This window comes from Phalacrocorax aristotelis, chromosome 11 (genome assembly GCF_949628215.1).
Source record: "Phalacrocorax aristotelis chromosome 11, bGulAri2.1, whole genome shotgun sequence".
Classification (NCBI taxonomy): domain Eukaryota; kingdom Metazoa; phylum Chordata; class Aves; order Suliformes; family Phalacrocoracidae; genus Phalacrocorax; species Phalacrocorax aristotelis.
The window spans coordinates 7785177-7802449 of NC_134286.1; the positions used below are offsets into that span (position 1 = coordinate 7785177).

Here is a 17273-nt window from a genome sequence, read left to right on the forward strand (position 1 = left end):
CGTGTGTTGCTGAGGACACGAGAGCGGGCCCTCCTGGCACACCTGCCTGCAGGCCCAGCTGGATGGCAATGCAGCGCCGGCATGCCAGCTTCCTCCCAGAAATAAACCAGAACCAAGAGCACCAACCCCCTGGCCATCGTGAGACTGGGAGCCAGACACACAGGTTGCCTTTGGGAGTCGCCTTCTGGAAATACTCTTGGTTTCTGGGGGTTGTTTTACATGCAAGAAGTAGCTCTTGTTACAATGGATCGGGCCATTTTTATTTCCATCTCGCTCCTCCAACAAGCTCTGCCTCCAACTCATCCTCCTTCACTTATTTGCATTGTTATCTAGCGCTCAACAGAACCAGCACGCAGACTTATCTGAAATGTAATCTCTGTAAAACCCTATCTGCAGTCCATTGAGATTGTTTTTTTTGCTGAAGAAATGTGACAAAAAATTAACAGATGTTGCTCTGACCATTCAACAGGACAGGAATCAATTATGAACATTTTTACTCCTACAGTCATCCCTTACTGCAAATGCATCTTAGGAAACCCTCTTCTGATCGAAATGAAAAAGCATTTCTTTGTAATAGAAGAATAATAAATGATAGCTATCAGCCCGCATTCTCTGACACGGCACTGGTCCGCAGAGAATTAAACTGCCACTGTACAGTTATATAAATGTTTAATTTTTTTCATCTTTGGCCACAGTATGGTTGTCTGGAAATACATTATCGCTGCGGATGCTATCCCTCTCCAATTAGCGTGGCTGGCAGTGTGGAATGGGTAGGTGACCTCCGCGTTCCCCTCCTTGCGGAGTCTTACAGGGTTAACTGCGGCCATTTAACAGACTCTATTGAGAATTAATACAGCGATCAGCTTCTCTCCAGAAAAAAAAAACAAAACATTCGGCAGCGCAGATGGCAAGAACTCTCTCTCCCCCGTTTGACTCTTTTATGACAGCAAAACAAAGGCTTTTAATGATGTTTACCATGAATTGAATTAAACAGCTGAAGACCAGTTCATAATCACAGCATTTTGTTTTCATATCCTTAAGTCTTTTAGCAGTGGGGCTTCCAGTTGAGCCTCAGCTACAGCTTATCTCAAGATATAGCCAAGCGCCCCGAGGCTCCCCTGCGCCCGAGCACCAAACCGCATTCAGGCTTCTTAATTGAAAAAGACAGGATGTTTGCATAGGATGTTTGCATCCGTCAGACGTTAAAAGTGACGTTCATGCCCCAGTACAAATGACAGCTTGGTCTCAGCTGAACTCCTCTGACTTCTTTCCTCTAGGTAATACCGGTCTGGTTTCAGAGCAGGACTTCATCCCTGCACATGGGGACGCGTGAGAGCTGAAACCCCACTGCCTATTCAGGGGAAAAGATACGAAACCCTCACCCACTGGCCTGAGCTAATCCCTCGTGGGATGCCTACATGCTCCGCTGACCTTTTGGAAAGGTTGCCCGGACGGCACCTGCACATGGGCTCCAGAGACGGCCAGCGGAGCGCACGGGGAAGGGCGCACCGCCTGTGCTCCGGAGAGGAGCGCTGGCAGGGACCAGTCCTAGGCATGGCGCTGGTAATTCCTGCCCTAATCCCAACTCCACCACTCGCTTGCTGTCAGGTGGATGCTTAGGTTCTCTCTTGAGAACCAAGGTTCTCCTTGGGTTTTCTGCCTGTGAAATAGAGGATAATCCTAACTGCTTGCTTACCTGACAGGCATGGCGTGAAGAGTAATTTCTATCTACCCAGCACTGTACAGCATTATTCCCAGCAAGCATTAAGCACCTATTGTGCACCCACCTAGGCAGCACCAGAGCCACCAGACGGGGCACGTGGTGGGCAGCCCCCCAGCACGCACAGTGGTGGCTCACCTTGCTCGGGGCCCTGGGACCCCATGGAGGGGACGCTGGTGTTCAACACGTCGTTGACAGCTGTGTCACAGTAGAGGCCCCGCTGCACATCGTGCTCGCTGTCCGTCTGGTCGCTCTCCTCGTGGCCGCTGTCCTTCAGACTGTTCCCCTCCAAGTCCTTGAACGTAGAGCTGCTGGGGGAGACACAGCCATGACTTACTGGGTGGGACAAGGTGGCCCCCGCCACGCCGCTGCAGTGGGACCTGTGGTGGTGGCACGGCTGCTGCCGCTCAGTCTTACACCCCGCAGGGACAGGGAGGTCCCCTGCCACCCCCAGCCCCCTGCAGCAGGGCTGTGACTGCTCCCCCAGCACAGAGAGCTGGGGCAGTGTGTGCTGGGGGGACACCCCCCACTTGGCACCTCTGCACCCCGAAACACAGCACCCAGCCTCCACTGCCTCGCAGGCTGCTTCTGCCCATGGGTATGGTGTGAGCCTGCGGGTCAGGCGCTCTGGGTATCACGGAAGCTGAGAGAGAAGCAGGATTTGAAAAGAAAATTTAAAAAGTATACATTAAATGAGCTGTTTCCATACCTAGGCTCCCTCAAGTATGAGTATTAGCTCATACTGAAGTTACACAGGATCTAAGCCCTAATTTTTTAGGCTATAGGTCAAATCCTAATTACTTGAAGTTTGAAAACAAAAGTCTTCCTAGAACAGGAATTTCTTTTCATCATGATGATGGCATTCTTATTTTTAAAAATAACCAGTGATTTGGGTCCAAGTTCATACAGCTTTAAGATCTGATACACAGTCGAACTCCTTGACATCCCCTGCAAGGGCAGCCACTGCTGGGGGGACCTGAGGGCTCAGCTGCTCCCAACTTTCCCCCAAGGGCTGAGCAGCTCTATCACCCCACAGTACCCAGCTCCTAGGCTGGAGGGATGGAAGAGTTTCATTTCTGGCTGCATTCGGGATCCTGCTGCTGCTCCCCGCTGCCCTTCAAGGCGTGATGCCCCAGGACACCCGGCTGCAGTGAGTCACAGGGATGGATCCACACCCAGCCTTGGCATGGGATATCTGCACCCATCGTGGGGGATCCACCTGCACCCACGGCCCCAGACTTTCTCACTGGCTGATTTGGTGTGGAACATCGGTGGAACATGCGGCCTGTGCTTCAAAGCCCCAAAGAGCTGGAGATTTTCATTACTTTGAAAAAGCCCTTTTGTGTCTCCAGGGAAACCAAGCAGACCACCTACCAACTGATGCTTTGCAAAAGCATGTGAGGGGGGAGCTCTGAAGTACATATATATTGGTAAACCTTCAAACATTACCTTTTACATAAAGATGTCCCTGTTGAAGCCACTGACTTTGATTTCGGGTGACATCAAAGAATTATAAGGTAAGAAAGCACTACAAATCTACAGTTCATTTGTGTGCGCATAGATGAGCAAGAGAGGCAGGCAGACAACACAGGAAAAGTACAAATAGATTAATTAAAGTGCTGGATTTGAGAAGATTCACTATCAGAGATAGAAGAGCTACAACATCTCCATAAAGGCAAAGGATGAAAATGATGCCACAGTATGTTACAGGAAATATTTTTTGTTCTTAGTTGTCTGCACAGCATTCCCAGCACTGATTGTACTTAAGATACAAGACAAAGGTAGAAAGCGAGGGGAAACGCTGTCCTACACGAAGCTGCTGTTCAAAATGCGCAGGCAACCCATGTTACAACGCATTTATCTTCCCCGCAGTGAAGCAGACCGTAATGCAGCAGCCACACAACATGTTTCCGCGGCTGACACTTCTCTAAAGGATGGGCAGGTCTCAGGGAATCAGCGGCAGCAGCATTTCCCAAACAATACAGCCTCGGAGTAAGCCCTGCTGCGGCAGGTGGGAGCGCTGCTTGCCTTTATCTTAGGTGTGAACGAGGAAAGATTAATAGATTTGGTTTTTTTTCAGGATGCCTGCAGACTCTCTGGCGAGGAGCGGCGTGGCGCAGGCAAGCCATCTCTCCCACAATCACATTAGCATCATTAAACATCATGAGCCACGCAGGCAAATATACCTGCCCTTCGCTAGCTGAACCAGAGCTGCTTAAACAATGTGCTTGCAGCTACCTTACTCCTTATATTTTTAAGATGTAAACAAATGGGATCTCAGCCACCCAGATAATTGGATTTTTTTATTGCTCAGATCAGATTTCAACAGTCAAGGGCCAGCTCCTGCTCTCCCTTACACCGCTGCTACCACGATGGCTTCTGCAGAGCACCCCGGGTACAACCCTGCTGGGCACGGGCACGGGCACGGGCACAGGCGTAGCCCCAGCCTGCCTGCCACGCACCTCGGCTGGTCGGTCCCTGGGGAGGAGAGGGGAGGTGAGCGAAGAGCTGCCGGCCACCTCCTGCACCCACATCCTGCGCGGGGAGGCGGCCCTCCAGCCCTGCACGGCAGCCTCCTGATGAGTATTGATTGTGCTGTGTCAGTGCCTTTCCTTGCCTCGGAAATAGCTGGGGAGCAAAGGCAAGCCTGGCCACCTGCCGCACCGGGGGATGCTCACCTCTAGTTTAATGCAATCCAGTGGGGTTCAACCGACTAACCCTGGTGTTAACCTCCCAGAGACATTTCTTTGCCACTGCTAAGCTCTAAGGCAGCATTTTATCCAAAGGGTTAAATTCCCCCAAGAGTAATTGCCAGGTTGCAATTGAACTGATGATTTCCTTTTTACCCATGGAAAGAAAAAAGCCTAGCAAAGTGCTGTTTTGCCTCGGTATTCAAACTAAAACAGTAGGCATGTGTCCAACCCAATTACCTGCCCCCAAACCAGTTGGTTTTTTTTTTTTTTTTCTTTTCCCCCACCTCACATGGCAGGGAGATCTCACCATCCAAATCTATCGTTTTATTCCTGTGCATTGAAATAGAATAAACTCTAGGAATTTGAAAGTTGTCAGGGTAACAGCACTCCACCTAACTCACTGCAACTTCCCGGTGCGAAGGAGCCAAAGAGAAGAAAAAAAGACCTGCCTTTATTGCAAACCAAAAGCAATGGGACTTCATAGGAAGTAAATACTGTTTTTAAAATCAAATGATTACTCTAGAAACATTTTGCATATTAAAAAAAGCAAGTAGTATATAACGCAGTACGGGAGAACATTAAAAAATCAGGGTTTGGCTGGGCAAACCCAAGCGCTTTCAAGTGAGCCTACGTACCTTTTTATTAAATGAGCTCTGCTGTTCACGTAGTTGGAATCGAAGGAGTAGTTTTCAGTCTGGAAGGAGGAAAAGAAAAGGGAGATGGTTACAAGTCTGATTGCTCCACGACCGGCAACAGCCAGGCTTGCAGGTCCAGGACAAAGCCACCAGCAAACCCCACAGGAGGGAAGGAGCCACTCGGCATGGGACAGACGCCAGTGAGCGGGATGGAGCCAGGCATGGAAAACTCCGGTCCCTGCCGGTCTTTCCACCAGCTTTCACCAAAAAATAAAAAGGCTGGCTGGTGACCACATAACAATTTGCAGAGAAGAAACAATGCGACTACGCTCTGTTACAAAACTAATTGCTTTTATTTCCCTGATGGACTCCGTTCTCTGTGTGTCAATTTGACTGAAAGTTCAAAAGGTATTTTTCTTATTAGTGTATAATTAACATGTTAAAATATTTATTGCATAGATATGTAAATGCCAGCAAGGTAATCCCCTGCCAGAGAATTTAATGCAGGCACTTTTCTTTGTTTTACATCATTTCATTTGCAGAGACAGTGGGCTCTGTTATTAATAAAAAAGCAAACAACAGGTGACATGCTTAAAAGTTGGAGGGGACTGAAAGCAGGGGGGAAAGTCAATGGATTTGTCATCTGCAAGCAAAACCCACTAACTTGCTCTGCACATGAAACACCGTCTTTTAACCTCAGATTACAAAGCCCCGGATTTCTGGTGCTCGCAGCAGGTAAGGAACCAAACAAAGCAACCAGAAGGTGGGGATGAGAGCAGGGTGTCACCACCCAGGAGCTGTGGTGGGAGCTGTGGGGTGGGACACGCATGGTGGTACAGGGTGGGAGCTGTGCGGTGGGATGCAGTGACTGTTGCACGGTAGGATGCGGTGGCAGCTGCATGGTGGGATGTGGTGGGAGATGCATGGTGAGTCACAGTGGAAGCCATGCGGTGAGACATGGTGGGATCTGCATGGCCTGGCCAGGATCCTCCCTGGGCTTCAGGTACCCTGGAGGATGCAGATCTCTGCATAAGCCAGGCACCTCAGTCCACCTGTCCACCCAAAGCCCCCCTAGAGCTGCAGGGAGCCCACGTGGGCTCCCACCAGCATCTCCCCTGGCCCAGGGGATGTTCCTTGCCCCTGCCAGGCAGCCTTGGCAGCAGAAGGGGCAGACTCTACTCTGCCCCTCTTCCTCTGGGCTGACAGCAGTGCCTCCCCCGGACAGGAGCGGGGATGGCCACCTGCCCTGTCCTGCCTCCTCTCTGCCGCAGCTCCTCCTCGCCCTGGCCTCACGGCCGCTTTCCTTCCCAAAGAGCCGCTCTGGGATACTCTGGCCTGTTTTTATGGCAATTATGAACATGGTAAAAATAAATGCATGCATCTTTAATGTCTCAATAAATAAAGGAAAGCAGCGTCTGCTGCTAACGTAATCACAACAGCAGGATGCAGGGAGCGGGGCTGCTGCAGCAGAGCCGAATGTGAAATCCAATCGTACCCTGGCAGAGGTTACACTGCTCTGCCAAGATAATAAAGCAAAGGCAGCATTGGTTAAGTGTGACCTTTTCTGAAATACAGCACAATATCTAATTTACCAAACAGGAGCCTCCCAGAGAGAAACATGCAAGGAGCTGCGAGCCGGGGGAGTTGGCCTAGCACTCAGCACAGCTCAGTTATTACTTTCACATAGTAATTACTGCTGGAGAGTCACGCAGGAGATTTACTGCACAAACTACTGGTCCCTGCAGTTCCTGCATCCTCAGTCCTGCAAGACGACTTTGATGGTTAGAGCTTGGGAGCAAACAGACGTGTGTTTTTAAAATACACGATGCCCAAGACTTTAAATGCCACAGAAAATGCCTGATCCTGTGTTTATCCATGAATCCTGGCGCTGCCATCCCAGGCAGATGGAGGCCACCCCACAGTGTATCGCCCCAGCAGCCCCACAGGGCAGGCGGGAGATCCCAGCCCTGCAAACAGGCTCTGAGGGCAGGAGGGATCGGAGCCAGTTTTGGAGCAACCCCTGCTCAGTGGGGAGCCCCCTCCATCACCCTGCACTGGCAGATGTGGGAATGGCTCCAACAAGGCTGGAGCCTCAGCTGGCTCCATCCCCGCATCCCCAGCCCTGCCACCATGCCCAGCAGCAGCATGAGACCCCCTGCACCCACCACTACCTCCATCAGCTTCATCCCTATGTGTGCGCATCTCTGCCCTGGGAAAACCAGGCGAGGAACGGGTGGGTGAGAGGACCCAGAGAGCAAATTTCAATATATACACGTACATCACAGAGCTTTAAAATGCTCAGAGCACCAACACCGCATGGACCAGGCTTCAGGGGCCAAGGGATACTCGGGGCCGTCTGTAGGGAACACTCAACCGGTGTCACCGAAACCCCACCACAGGCTGAGGAAATGCTGCACGTGCTGCCATCATGTCTCCTGCCACAGCCTAGATACAGACCCCGCACTAAATCCTCCTCTGACCAACATCACTTGGAGCTTTGCTATTGATTTCTGACCCAAAAAAAGACCAAATCCTCACCCAACTGAAATAATTCACTGATGAGCAAATTCACCATGATTTAAGATTGATGGACTCGAGTAATGTGCGGACTCCCTGGTCCACATGTCCCTCCGGCCTGGGATGCTCTGCACCACTTTGCTAATGAAGATGCAACCCTGAAGTCCACACGCAAGTGAGCAGGTTCCCGCGGGGTTGGTCACAGCATCCGTTCCCAGGCTTTAAATCCCCCACCCCACTGAAAGCAGCATGACTAATGCTAATTACTTCCAGATTTTGGGCAAGACGAGGACTCACATTGCCACAAGGACAGGAAACGTGCTTCCTGGGGCTGGGGGTTCGCACCCTCAGTGAGCGCTGCCTGTCCTGCCCGCACCGGCACAAGGGTGGGCTGCCTGCCCTGCCCGCACCAGCACGCTCCTGCCGGTGCACCAGGCAGCCCAGCAGTTTATGAGGCCTCTCCTCAGCCGTGAGATTATCCATCAAGGTTATCTCCATGCAGGCTAAGGGATCAAAATAGAAAAATAAAAAAGGAATTAGATTTTTCATGGAGAAGGGCTGCTTTATAGCTTGCATTATTCAATCGAAGTTCACTTGATTTAATTCTAGTTCATCCTGCGAAGTGCAATCACAAATGGAGGCAAAACGACGGGGAAGGAGAGCGTCTCCAACATGTCAACATTTTAATTGGGAAAGGATCTGCTCCCTCTCTTAATGAGGCCCAAAGAACAAAGTCAAAGCACAAAAAAGAGGGAAGAGGTAAGGCTGGTTGGTGCTGATGAAAGTGTGCTCTTCATAAAGTGCATCATTGAGAGGCCAGCCCTTATCTTCATTATTTGGGCAAAAGCAAACAAACTGTTACTTTCTCACTGATCAGCATCACTCCTGTAGGAATCAAAGGGAAGCCCAGCCTCAAGCCCAGCCTTTCCCTTCCACGTCCAGAGCCAGGTATGGCAAGGACCTCCCAAATGGCACTGCCAATTCTTGTCTCCTACTCATTGTAACATGAATAAAGGATGCTCACGTTTGTCAGGATCAGACCCTCAGCCCCCGTGCTATGAATAAACAATAAATTCGAGACATCAGGAAGTGCTGAATAACACCTAGCATAAAGTCTGTGGTCTCAGCCTGCATTCCTCTTAGAGGAAAGAAACCCTGCTGTCCTCCGGGCTCAGGATTTGCTTTCCAGATGCAGGCATGTTGGTGTCAATGCCATCAAAGAGAGAGCCCTGGCTCGGCACACAGCTTACCAGTGCCTAATTTGAAAAATGCTTTTAACTGCTGCCTTAGCAACACAAATAGAAATACAACAACAGACACACTCAGAATTGAGCAATCAGCAGGGAAATGTTAAACTTTTTTTTTCCCCCCAGCGGTTGCTTTCAGTTGAGGACTGCCAATTCCATTAAATTAAAAAAAAAAAAAAGATGTACAAACGTCAGTACAACTCTTCTTGACCTGGACATCCCGGGGGGGCGACTTCCCCGTTAGCAAAAGGTCCGTTAGCAACAGGGCGCTGCTCTAACGACTGCTCACTCTCTGCCTTAGAAACAGAAATAAACCCTGGAGGATCCGACGGTGGTTTAAGGGGGATTAATGCAAGTGCCAGCAGAAAGGTCAGTGGGCTGCGGTAACTCCGGGCACGACCACTGCTGTGGACTGACGGAGAAATAGGGGGTGCTGGCTGGGGTTGGTCCCCAAGGTTGGGGGAACGTGTCCTGGGCCGTGCCAGGAGGCTCGGATCAGCGCAGCTGTGTCTCTGCCAGCCTGTCCGCCTCAGGCAGATGCCCAGGATCTCGCTCTTTCTCACTCTTTCCTCTTTTCAGCTATTTCAAATGTTTATTTTTCTTTCAAATCAAACTCCATGGAGGTGAAAATCCAGCTTTCCCTGCTGTGTCTGGATCTGGGCACTTGATGGAGGGTTTGGCTCCTCGGTCCGCATATCAGCCCCAAAGCAAAGTCCTTGTTGTTGAAAGCTGGACCCATCTCTCCCAACCCAAAGTGACAGGTATCCGTCCCTCCACCAGCCTCCGCCTCGGAAGATGACTCTAAAGCATCTCAACGTGGGGTTTTTTGCCCTTCTTCTCACTTCAGGGTGAAAACATTTCTATCTTTCTACAAATTATTGTAAACCTGCTGCAACCTCCTGCCAAAGCACGTAGGGACCCTTCACAAAATCAGCTTCATAAAAATGACACATTTAGCGCCACTTTTTCAGGGTTATCCCTTGAGCCTTTTTTTTCCCCCTACGTGCCTCGTTAATAAAGCTTGCATGTCACCCTTTATTATTAAAAAACAAAGCGGACCTTTCTCCAAGGCTGCAATGTGCATCTCTCCTTTTGGGTTTCAGAAAATCCTCCCGAAACACACAATGGCTCCTCGTTCTCTGCATCAAGCTGCACGTCTTCACCAGGAGCACTGGTCTCCTGACCTTCCCTCTGTGCTGCTGGCATCGTCGGGGACCACAGAAATGGCAAATCATTCCCAAAAATCCACTGGGCCTCCCCGGTGGGAAGGGCAAGGCTTGTAAGACCGCTTCTCCTGGTCCTCCTGTATTCTTGGTCCTGTTCTCCATTGGCCACTCAATCACAGGCTCCAGCATCTGCAATAAAACTGTTGCTGCCTGTTAGGAGATCTCACCAGCACTTCATTCTTATGGTTTGAACTATATTGTGGGTGATATAGAATTCATGCAAATTAAATAAAACCACTCCAGCTGCACTTGGGAAACAGGGAAAATTTCGAAGTAGGGACCAGGTCAAATGAAGTACAGATCAGCAATGAGGGAAAGTCATTATCATTTAGCAAGCTGCTTATTTGCCCCATGGGAAATAAATAAGCACTCTGAGACTCCTTCCCACCGGGAGCAGGCGCCATACAAAACCCCACTGATTGCTGAAATCTAGCCCCATGGCCCCAAGAGGAATAGCCAGGCTCATTCTGATGCTCTCACGCCCAGCAAGACGGCCGGTCTCTCTCCGCACACCGGCAGGAGACTCATCAGATCCAGCTCCAGGCTGGGAGCAGATCACAGGGACGTCAGGAGAGATTTCCCCCATTGTGTGTGACGCCACGTAATTAGCCCAGCTGCTGACGAGAACACTGCTGCCTCGGAGCATCGGTCAGAGGCCAGGACCAGTGGCTGGAGACCAGCCTGGACAAGCACCGTGGTGCTCAACCCGCCTGAGGAGCTCTGCTCCTCCTTCCCCATGCTTGCCACCGGCTCTGCTCAGGCACTGACGGCATCTGCAATGTCTGCAAACACTGGTGAGGGTTCTGAGCACCGCGGGCCCAGCCTCAGCACCTCCAGCATCAGCACCTCCCAGCACGGTGGCTATCAGAGATGTGACAGCAGCGTCAGCCCAAGGCTTTGGGTTAAACCCCCATGCAAACTCTACCCAAATAGCTACTGGTGCTTCCACCCTGGGGGAGTCAGCAAAAGCTGATGGACACGGTGGGGTGAGTGATCCCTGCGTCACCCCAAGGAGCTCACCACCCTCTCTTCTGAGAGCCAAGCCATGCTGTGGCTTGGAGACCGCGGCCAGGTCAGGGCCTTTGGGTAATGGGCACGGGTACAAGCCAGGTACACGCCCGGCTGGCCACCGGTCCCCATCAGCAGCTCCAACCCGCTCCATGGGCGCTAGAGCACAAGCTGGGGCATAGGGGCAGAGGGATGCGCCTCTGCTGTGTCAACAGCCCCAGGCAACACAGAGAGAAAACGTGAAGCAATTCAGCTCTTATTAAGGAGCATTTAAGAGCCAGTCACCTGGAGTAGTTCGATAAAGGTTAAAAGGATCTGACCTCTGGCATCTCCCTTGCAGCCATCTCCCTACACCCCAGCTCACTGTTAAAGCCTATAATACAGGAGATTGCGAACTGTAAACTAGCAACATAGCGTCTCTGAAAAAGTAAGTGCATTTAGCATCTGATATTGATGTTTTATAATTAGATGTAATATAGCAGATCATTTTCCTGCCCTTGATCAATGAAACCAGGGCTGGTTTTGGGGTTGGGCTTTTTTGCAGACACTCTGATTGCTGCCTAAACCAAATGGAGCAGTGCCATGCTCAGTTCAGCAGGAACGAGCAGAGACGAGGATGTGCAAACACAGCATCCATTTAGATTTACTATCCCCGAAATATAAACAGAGTATTTATTTCTGACCTTTTAAGCACTAATTCTAAATTTAATGAGGCACAATGAACATTCCTCAGAGCCAGACTCCATGGCTGCTTAACACTACCGACCCTCTAATTATTACTGCAGCTTAAATAAAGGGCATTTGGTTCTGATGGACGTTGTTAAACACCAAAGGAACTTAGTCCAGCCTCCATTTTCTTTTGATGAAATAAAAAGCACTGCAGAAAAATCACTGGGAGAGTTCATCCTTTAGTATCACCCCGCTCATCAGAATGAGCAGAAGTTTCAAACCAGATTGTATTACGGAGCAGGCATGCCCAGTAATCCATGCTGAACTCCTGTCCCCTCCCCAAATAAATACAGGCTTTGTCATTTTTTTGTCTGAAAATGGATTGGAGGCAGGAGCAAAGGAGCTGCTGTGATGTGATTTCAAAAAAGGGTATAGGATTAGAAACCCAGACTGAATTTCGAGAGCGGCAACACACAATGAAGCCGTAATTACACTCCTGAAAGCCACAAATAGTGTCACCCGGCTGAATTTGTCAACATATCAGAAATCTACAGTATGGTTCTGAAGAGCAAAATTGCAATAATAAAAAACCTGCCTTATATTCAGATGGCATCTATAACCCAAAAGCTCTGTGGTGGCCGTGGCACAGGCGTCCCTCTTGCAGCACCACCAGGGCAGGCACCCACTTGGCACCACCCCCTCAAAATCAATCAATCAAAAAGCAAAATACTGACCCAAAAGCAGGGTATGCTTTCTAGGGGAAAGCATACAGATGCCTTCCTTGGACCGTGAGCAGCCAGGAGGCTGGCAATGCCCCAGCAGCTGCCCACTGCCCCCACCTGGGACTTGGTCAGGGAGGATTTTGGGGTAGGGGGGTCAATGCCTCCCTCCTGCATGCCCACCAATGGGCCCGGGGCCAAGCTTGTTGGCCTGCCAGAGCACAGCCTTCTGCATGGGGGTGCTGCCTCAATATGCCAAGGAAAACTCCCTGTGGGGATATAACAGCCAATAAACCTAATAAAAGGTTTTTTTCCCATCACCTATGCCTGGGACTTTCAGATGTGTAATGAATCCATGCATGCATCTTCCAGCGTGGACTACACCCCTCCCTAAGCAGTGCGAGAAACAATCTGGATCTAATCAGCAGCCCCAGGGTAATGGGGCGTGACTTACAGGTTTGTTAAAAAAGCTTTCAGAACTGTCCTTTCCCTGCCTCCTGCCATTAGGGATGAAAACAAATATAACAGAGGAGCCTTTTTTTAAATGTTCCCATCACTAGGGCTAAATAAAACTCCTTGTCATTCACCTTCTGGAGCAGCAGGTCAGACCGATGAGTTTTGTAGGGAACAGGAGAAATCACAGATTTGTCACTGAAAAAAAAGAAGAAGAAAAAAAAAGAAAAACCAAAAATCATTGCAGATGCGTTAAAAATAGCGAAGGCGTGAAACGCCGCCGCCAGCTCGGTGCATGGGAGTGACGGGCTGCCCGGGCGGCCGCCTGCCAGCGGCATCTCCAAGCGTGCACCAGCCCCAGGGCAGGCAGGGGGCACAGCGGCACGCCGAAACAGGGCCGGGCACCGAAGAAGTGGGAAGCTGGGCTCGGCTGGTGCCCGGCCACCATGAGGCACCTCGCTCCACTCCTGCATCCCGGAGGAGATGGGGATGCCCCCAAGGCACCACAGGGTGGTGGGCAACGGGGCTTGCGGCAGCAACCGGAGGATTTCCCCCTTTGTGGCTTAGCGGGGAGAAATTCGGCTGGGGATACAAAGACTCTGTCAGGCGGCAGTGCCGGGAGCAGCTGGGGAGGGCAGGACAGGCACACGGGGACCTCAGCCCTGCCCCATGTCCCAGCGCAGCCCCATTTCTTCTGATTTTCAGACCAGCAGCGAGCGCTTCCCGGATCACCTACACACCCCGCAGATGTTTTAAACCTATGGCTTCACCGGGGTCCCGATCCAGTCCCGCGTGTGCCCCCGGCACGTGGCCGTGCACATCCACACCAGCAGCTCCCCGCTGGCTTCAGCTAAAATTTGCCAGCAATGGCACATAATAAAAGTGAGGCGAATGCTGCCCCGTGTGCTCATCATGTTATCATTTACATTGTTTATCTGTAATTGCATGGGCAGGCTTGCAATCAGGATAGCCTCGGCCAGCAAAATTATTTATCAAAACCAGTTTTCCCCTATTTTACTTCCCTATTTAGGCAGGAAAACACAGCTTTCCAGCCCACAGAATTACCCTGCAGCCCTGAGACTGACTGCAAACCTGAGCAGGACTGGCCTTCCTCCCTGCTGCCGTCGCTGTCCTCGGCGGCCACGGCACCATGTGCAGAGCCCTGGCTGGGGAGCGGGATGCAAAGCCTGGCTCAGCTCAGCCCCCCTCAAACAGCGCTGCCCCCCAAAGGCGCTGCACTGGCTCCAGCATCCTTGGGGACACACCAGCACCCTCCAAAGAGCCCTTCCTCCCCTCTGGGCCATACTGCCAGCTTGGGGGCACCGGGAAGGGAAACTGAGGAATTTCACCCAACAGGAGCCTGTTTTCTCCCAGAATAAGCTGTAGGGAAATAAATGGTAATAAAACACTCGCCAGGTTAGAGGATCTCTGCTCCAGCACTAACTGGATGCCCCTGTCCGTCCCCACGCTGCCTGCTCCCCTGCCCGACAGCCACCCCACATTATTAACAGCCTGGTAAACACAGCCCGTTGGTTATTACAAAGATGCCAAAACCTTACTACTTCTTGTTCCTTCCAGTTAATGTACCATAGCCGAGGATGAATTGCTATTACAAGGAACTAAAAATAAAAATGTTTCAGAGGCTGTAATTGGCTTGTCTTGTTGGGCTTTTTAAGGAGCCAAAGTACCAGTTCCAGGCTATTAGCCCTAAGGTTGTAGGAGAATGGTGTAAAATATTTCTTCATTAACACCCTACCATCTCCATAGAGGTGTTTTTCTTTAGGTTTTTTTTTTGCCCCGTTTCCTTCTTCATTTATTTTTTATTCTTTTCTTTGTAAAAGATGTGTGTTATCAAACAAGCCTTAGTTAAAAGAGGTCTTCGAAAACCCAGAGATGATATAAATAGGCAGGGCTCGGTGCAGCTGGAGAACCAGCCAGAGCCTTCACTCATCTATTCAGGTCATTTTTCTCCCAAACTTACATAATAGTTCTCAATTGCATCTGTAATCTTGGGCCGTTCTTAATAATCAGCACCGAATCTTACAGTCCTCAGGGAGACAGTGCTCTGTGCCGGCAAGCACCCAGCCCACCGGCGTGGGACAGGGACCACCACCAGCGTGGGCTGCAAACCCCCTGTGAGGCAGCCAGGGGGGCCCTGGGTGCTCCCTGGGATGGGGACTATGAGGTTTTTTCCTTTTGAGGCTTTTCGGTGCTGCTTGGTTATTAAGAGCTTTAGTTACCACCATTGCTTAATATTGGCAACAACCATGACATAACCAGAACCACTTATTCAGCACAACCCTTCTTTCAAAAGAAGCAGATGCTCTGCTGAGGGAGGACTGGGCGGCTTGGCCCCAGCCATCCTGACGAGGATGGTGACGATGCAGCAGCAAAACAACAACAGTTTACGGTCACGACTTTAAAACTGGCTTCAAGCCCTGCCATTTGCAGAGCCTGGGAGCACCTTGGGGCTGCCCTCACCACCTGCACAGAGCCAGGCACAGCAACTACAGCCTGGAGCAGCACGGCATTAAAATAAACAATAATAATATCAATAATGATGATGGCCAATCTCTCGATAACACTGCACAGCAGGGGAAGCTCAGCAGAAAAATTACAACAGAGCCTTTTACTCCCTGCTTTTGCACAAGGAGAAGGATGACATGTTGTTTTGCGAAATGACAACCCAACGGGTATTTACTACTTTGATTTTGTCATTTGAAGGTTGCTGCTAGAAGACTATTTCTGTTAGGTACAATTGCTATTTTTTGATAGTGTCTAGGCAATACCTTGTTAAAGAGGGCAAAACAACAGTTATTAATTACCCTAATTAACCCAATTCATAAGACACATTTGTGTGGCTGTCATGACAACTGCTTTGACTAACTTGCCAAGAATAGCTTAGCTGTCCATTCAAATAAATCCCTGATAATTACTAGTCTAGTTTACTGGGCTTCTGTGATAATAATAATTAGTGCTACTGTACAAAAGGTCACGCTAAACAGTTTATGAATGATGCATTTCGCATGGTGATTACATGAGTCACGCAGCATCCAGCAAACGGACGCAGCCACGTTTCCAACATGGCGAGATGTGATTAGATGGGAGCCAGTGGCTGCTCTGCCTGCGGACAGCACGGCGGGCTGAGGGGCAGACGTCATTAGGGTCAGAGGAGAAATAACCAGGGAGAAGTTGGGTGAAGCTGGGATGGCCACTGACCTGCCTCCTCGCAGGACAACCCAGCCGGCGTGTCCATCCGTCTGTCCATCCAACCACCACAAGCCAGGAGATGGTACTCTACTTCTAACGAAGGCACTGGTAGACACCGAAAAGCTTCCAAGCCTGGCCGTCATATGTCGGTATCTCACCTCGACACCTTATTTCCCTCCCCTTCAGTGACAGTAACCACAGTCCACCTCTCTGGTTTCACCATACTTCCCTATTATTTGGTTTCAGGATGAGTGTCAAAGGGGCTGAAGGCAACGCCAGCTGGGGGTGGGCAGGTGCAGCCTCCCCCGTCTCCATCTCTGCAGGAAGAAACATTCCAGCCTGTGGTTTGGGCCTCCCCATGCCCAGATGCAGCTCCAGCGGCAGGCATCGCTCAGCCCAGCATCGCTGCTCTGAGGCTGTGCGGGCACGAGGAGAAAGGGCTACTTCTCCCAGCACCTTCCTGCGCTCCTGACACAGCTATGCTTTCATTCACCTCCACAATGGGAAATCCAGGCCTGTCAAATGGCAATTTTTCTTTGCTGAGGTTTGTAGGTGAAAACTGACCCATGGGATTCCCTCTGGCTGCTCCCATACGGAGGTGAGGGGGGACAGGACCACAGTGCCCCACCACCAACACTGCAAAATCCTGCAAAACCCCAGGGCCAGAGAGGGCAGTGGGACAGGGACGGAGGCAGCGCGCTCACATTTAATAGAGGACAGCTGTCAGCTCCATGGAAATCTACGAAATCACCCCATTTAGAATAAATTCTGATTAAATACCACATATGGTCCTTATTGTCCATCCCCTGTTACCTATCACAAGAGGCATCTGCATGTAAGCAGGGTCTTAATCTGCAAATATTTGTCTGCTACAGCACTCTCCTCCCTCACCCCCACCTGAACTTGCAATTATTTTTATTGATTGACTTTAGGAGAGCACCATGCACATGCCTCGAGCTGCCACGCGCCGAGCAAACAAGGGAGCAACGCCGGGCTCCGCTGTAATCATTACCGGGGCGAGCAATTGCCCTGTCACACATGGCAGGTTATGGCTTCAGACTGGAGGCAGCAAGGCCAGATGAACGCTTAAAACGTCGTTACAGTGTGAAAAGCGAGGATGTAGAAATGACACCTCCTTTCTCAACAAATCTGTTCCCGGAGCATCTTCCAGCTCTG

At 50.6% G+C, this 17273-nt stretch overlaps 1 protein-coding gene across 2 annotated transcripts in view; it reads right to left on the bottom strand.

Moving 5' to 3' along the window:
- The window catches only part of PCDH19 (protocadherin 19), a 56404-nt gene that overhangs the window by 23164 nt on the left and 15967 nt on the right, over window positions 1-17273 (bottom strand). The window contains exons 3-4 of one of the 2 annotated variants that reach the window (XM_075106695.1): window positions 5049-5107; window positions 1859-2031 (exon numbers count right to left, since the gene is read on the bottom strand). In XM_075106695.1, the coding sequence (XP_074962796.1) occupies window positions 1859-2031; window positions 5049-5107 (232 nt within the window). The remainder of the gene's footprint in view (window positions 1-1858; window positions 2032-5048; window positions 5108-17273) is intronic. The other variant, XM_075106696.1, reaches the window with a different exon arrangement.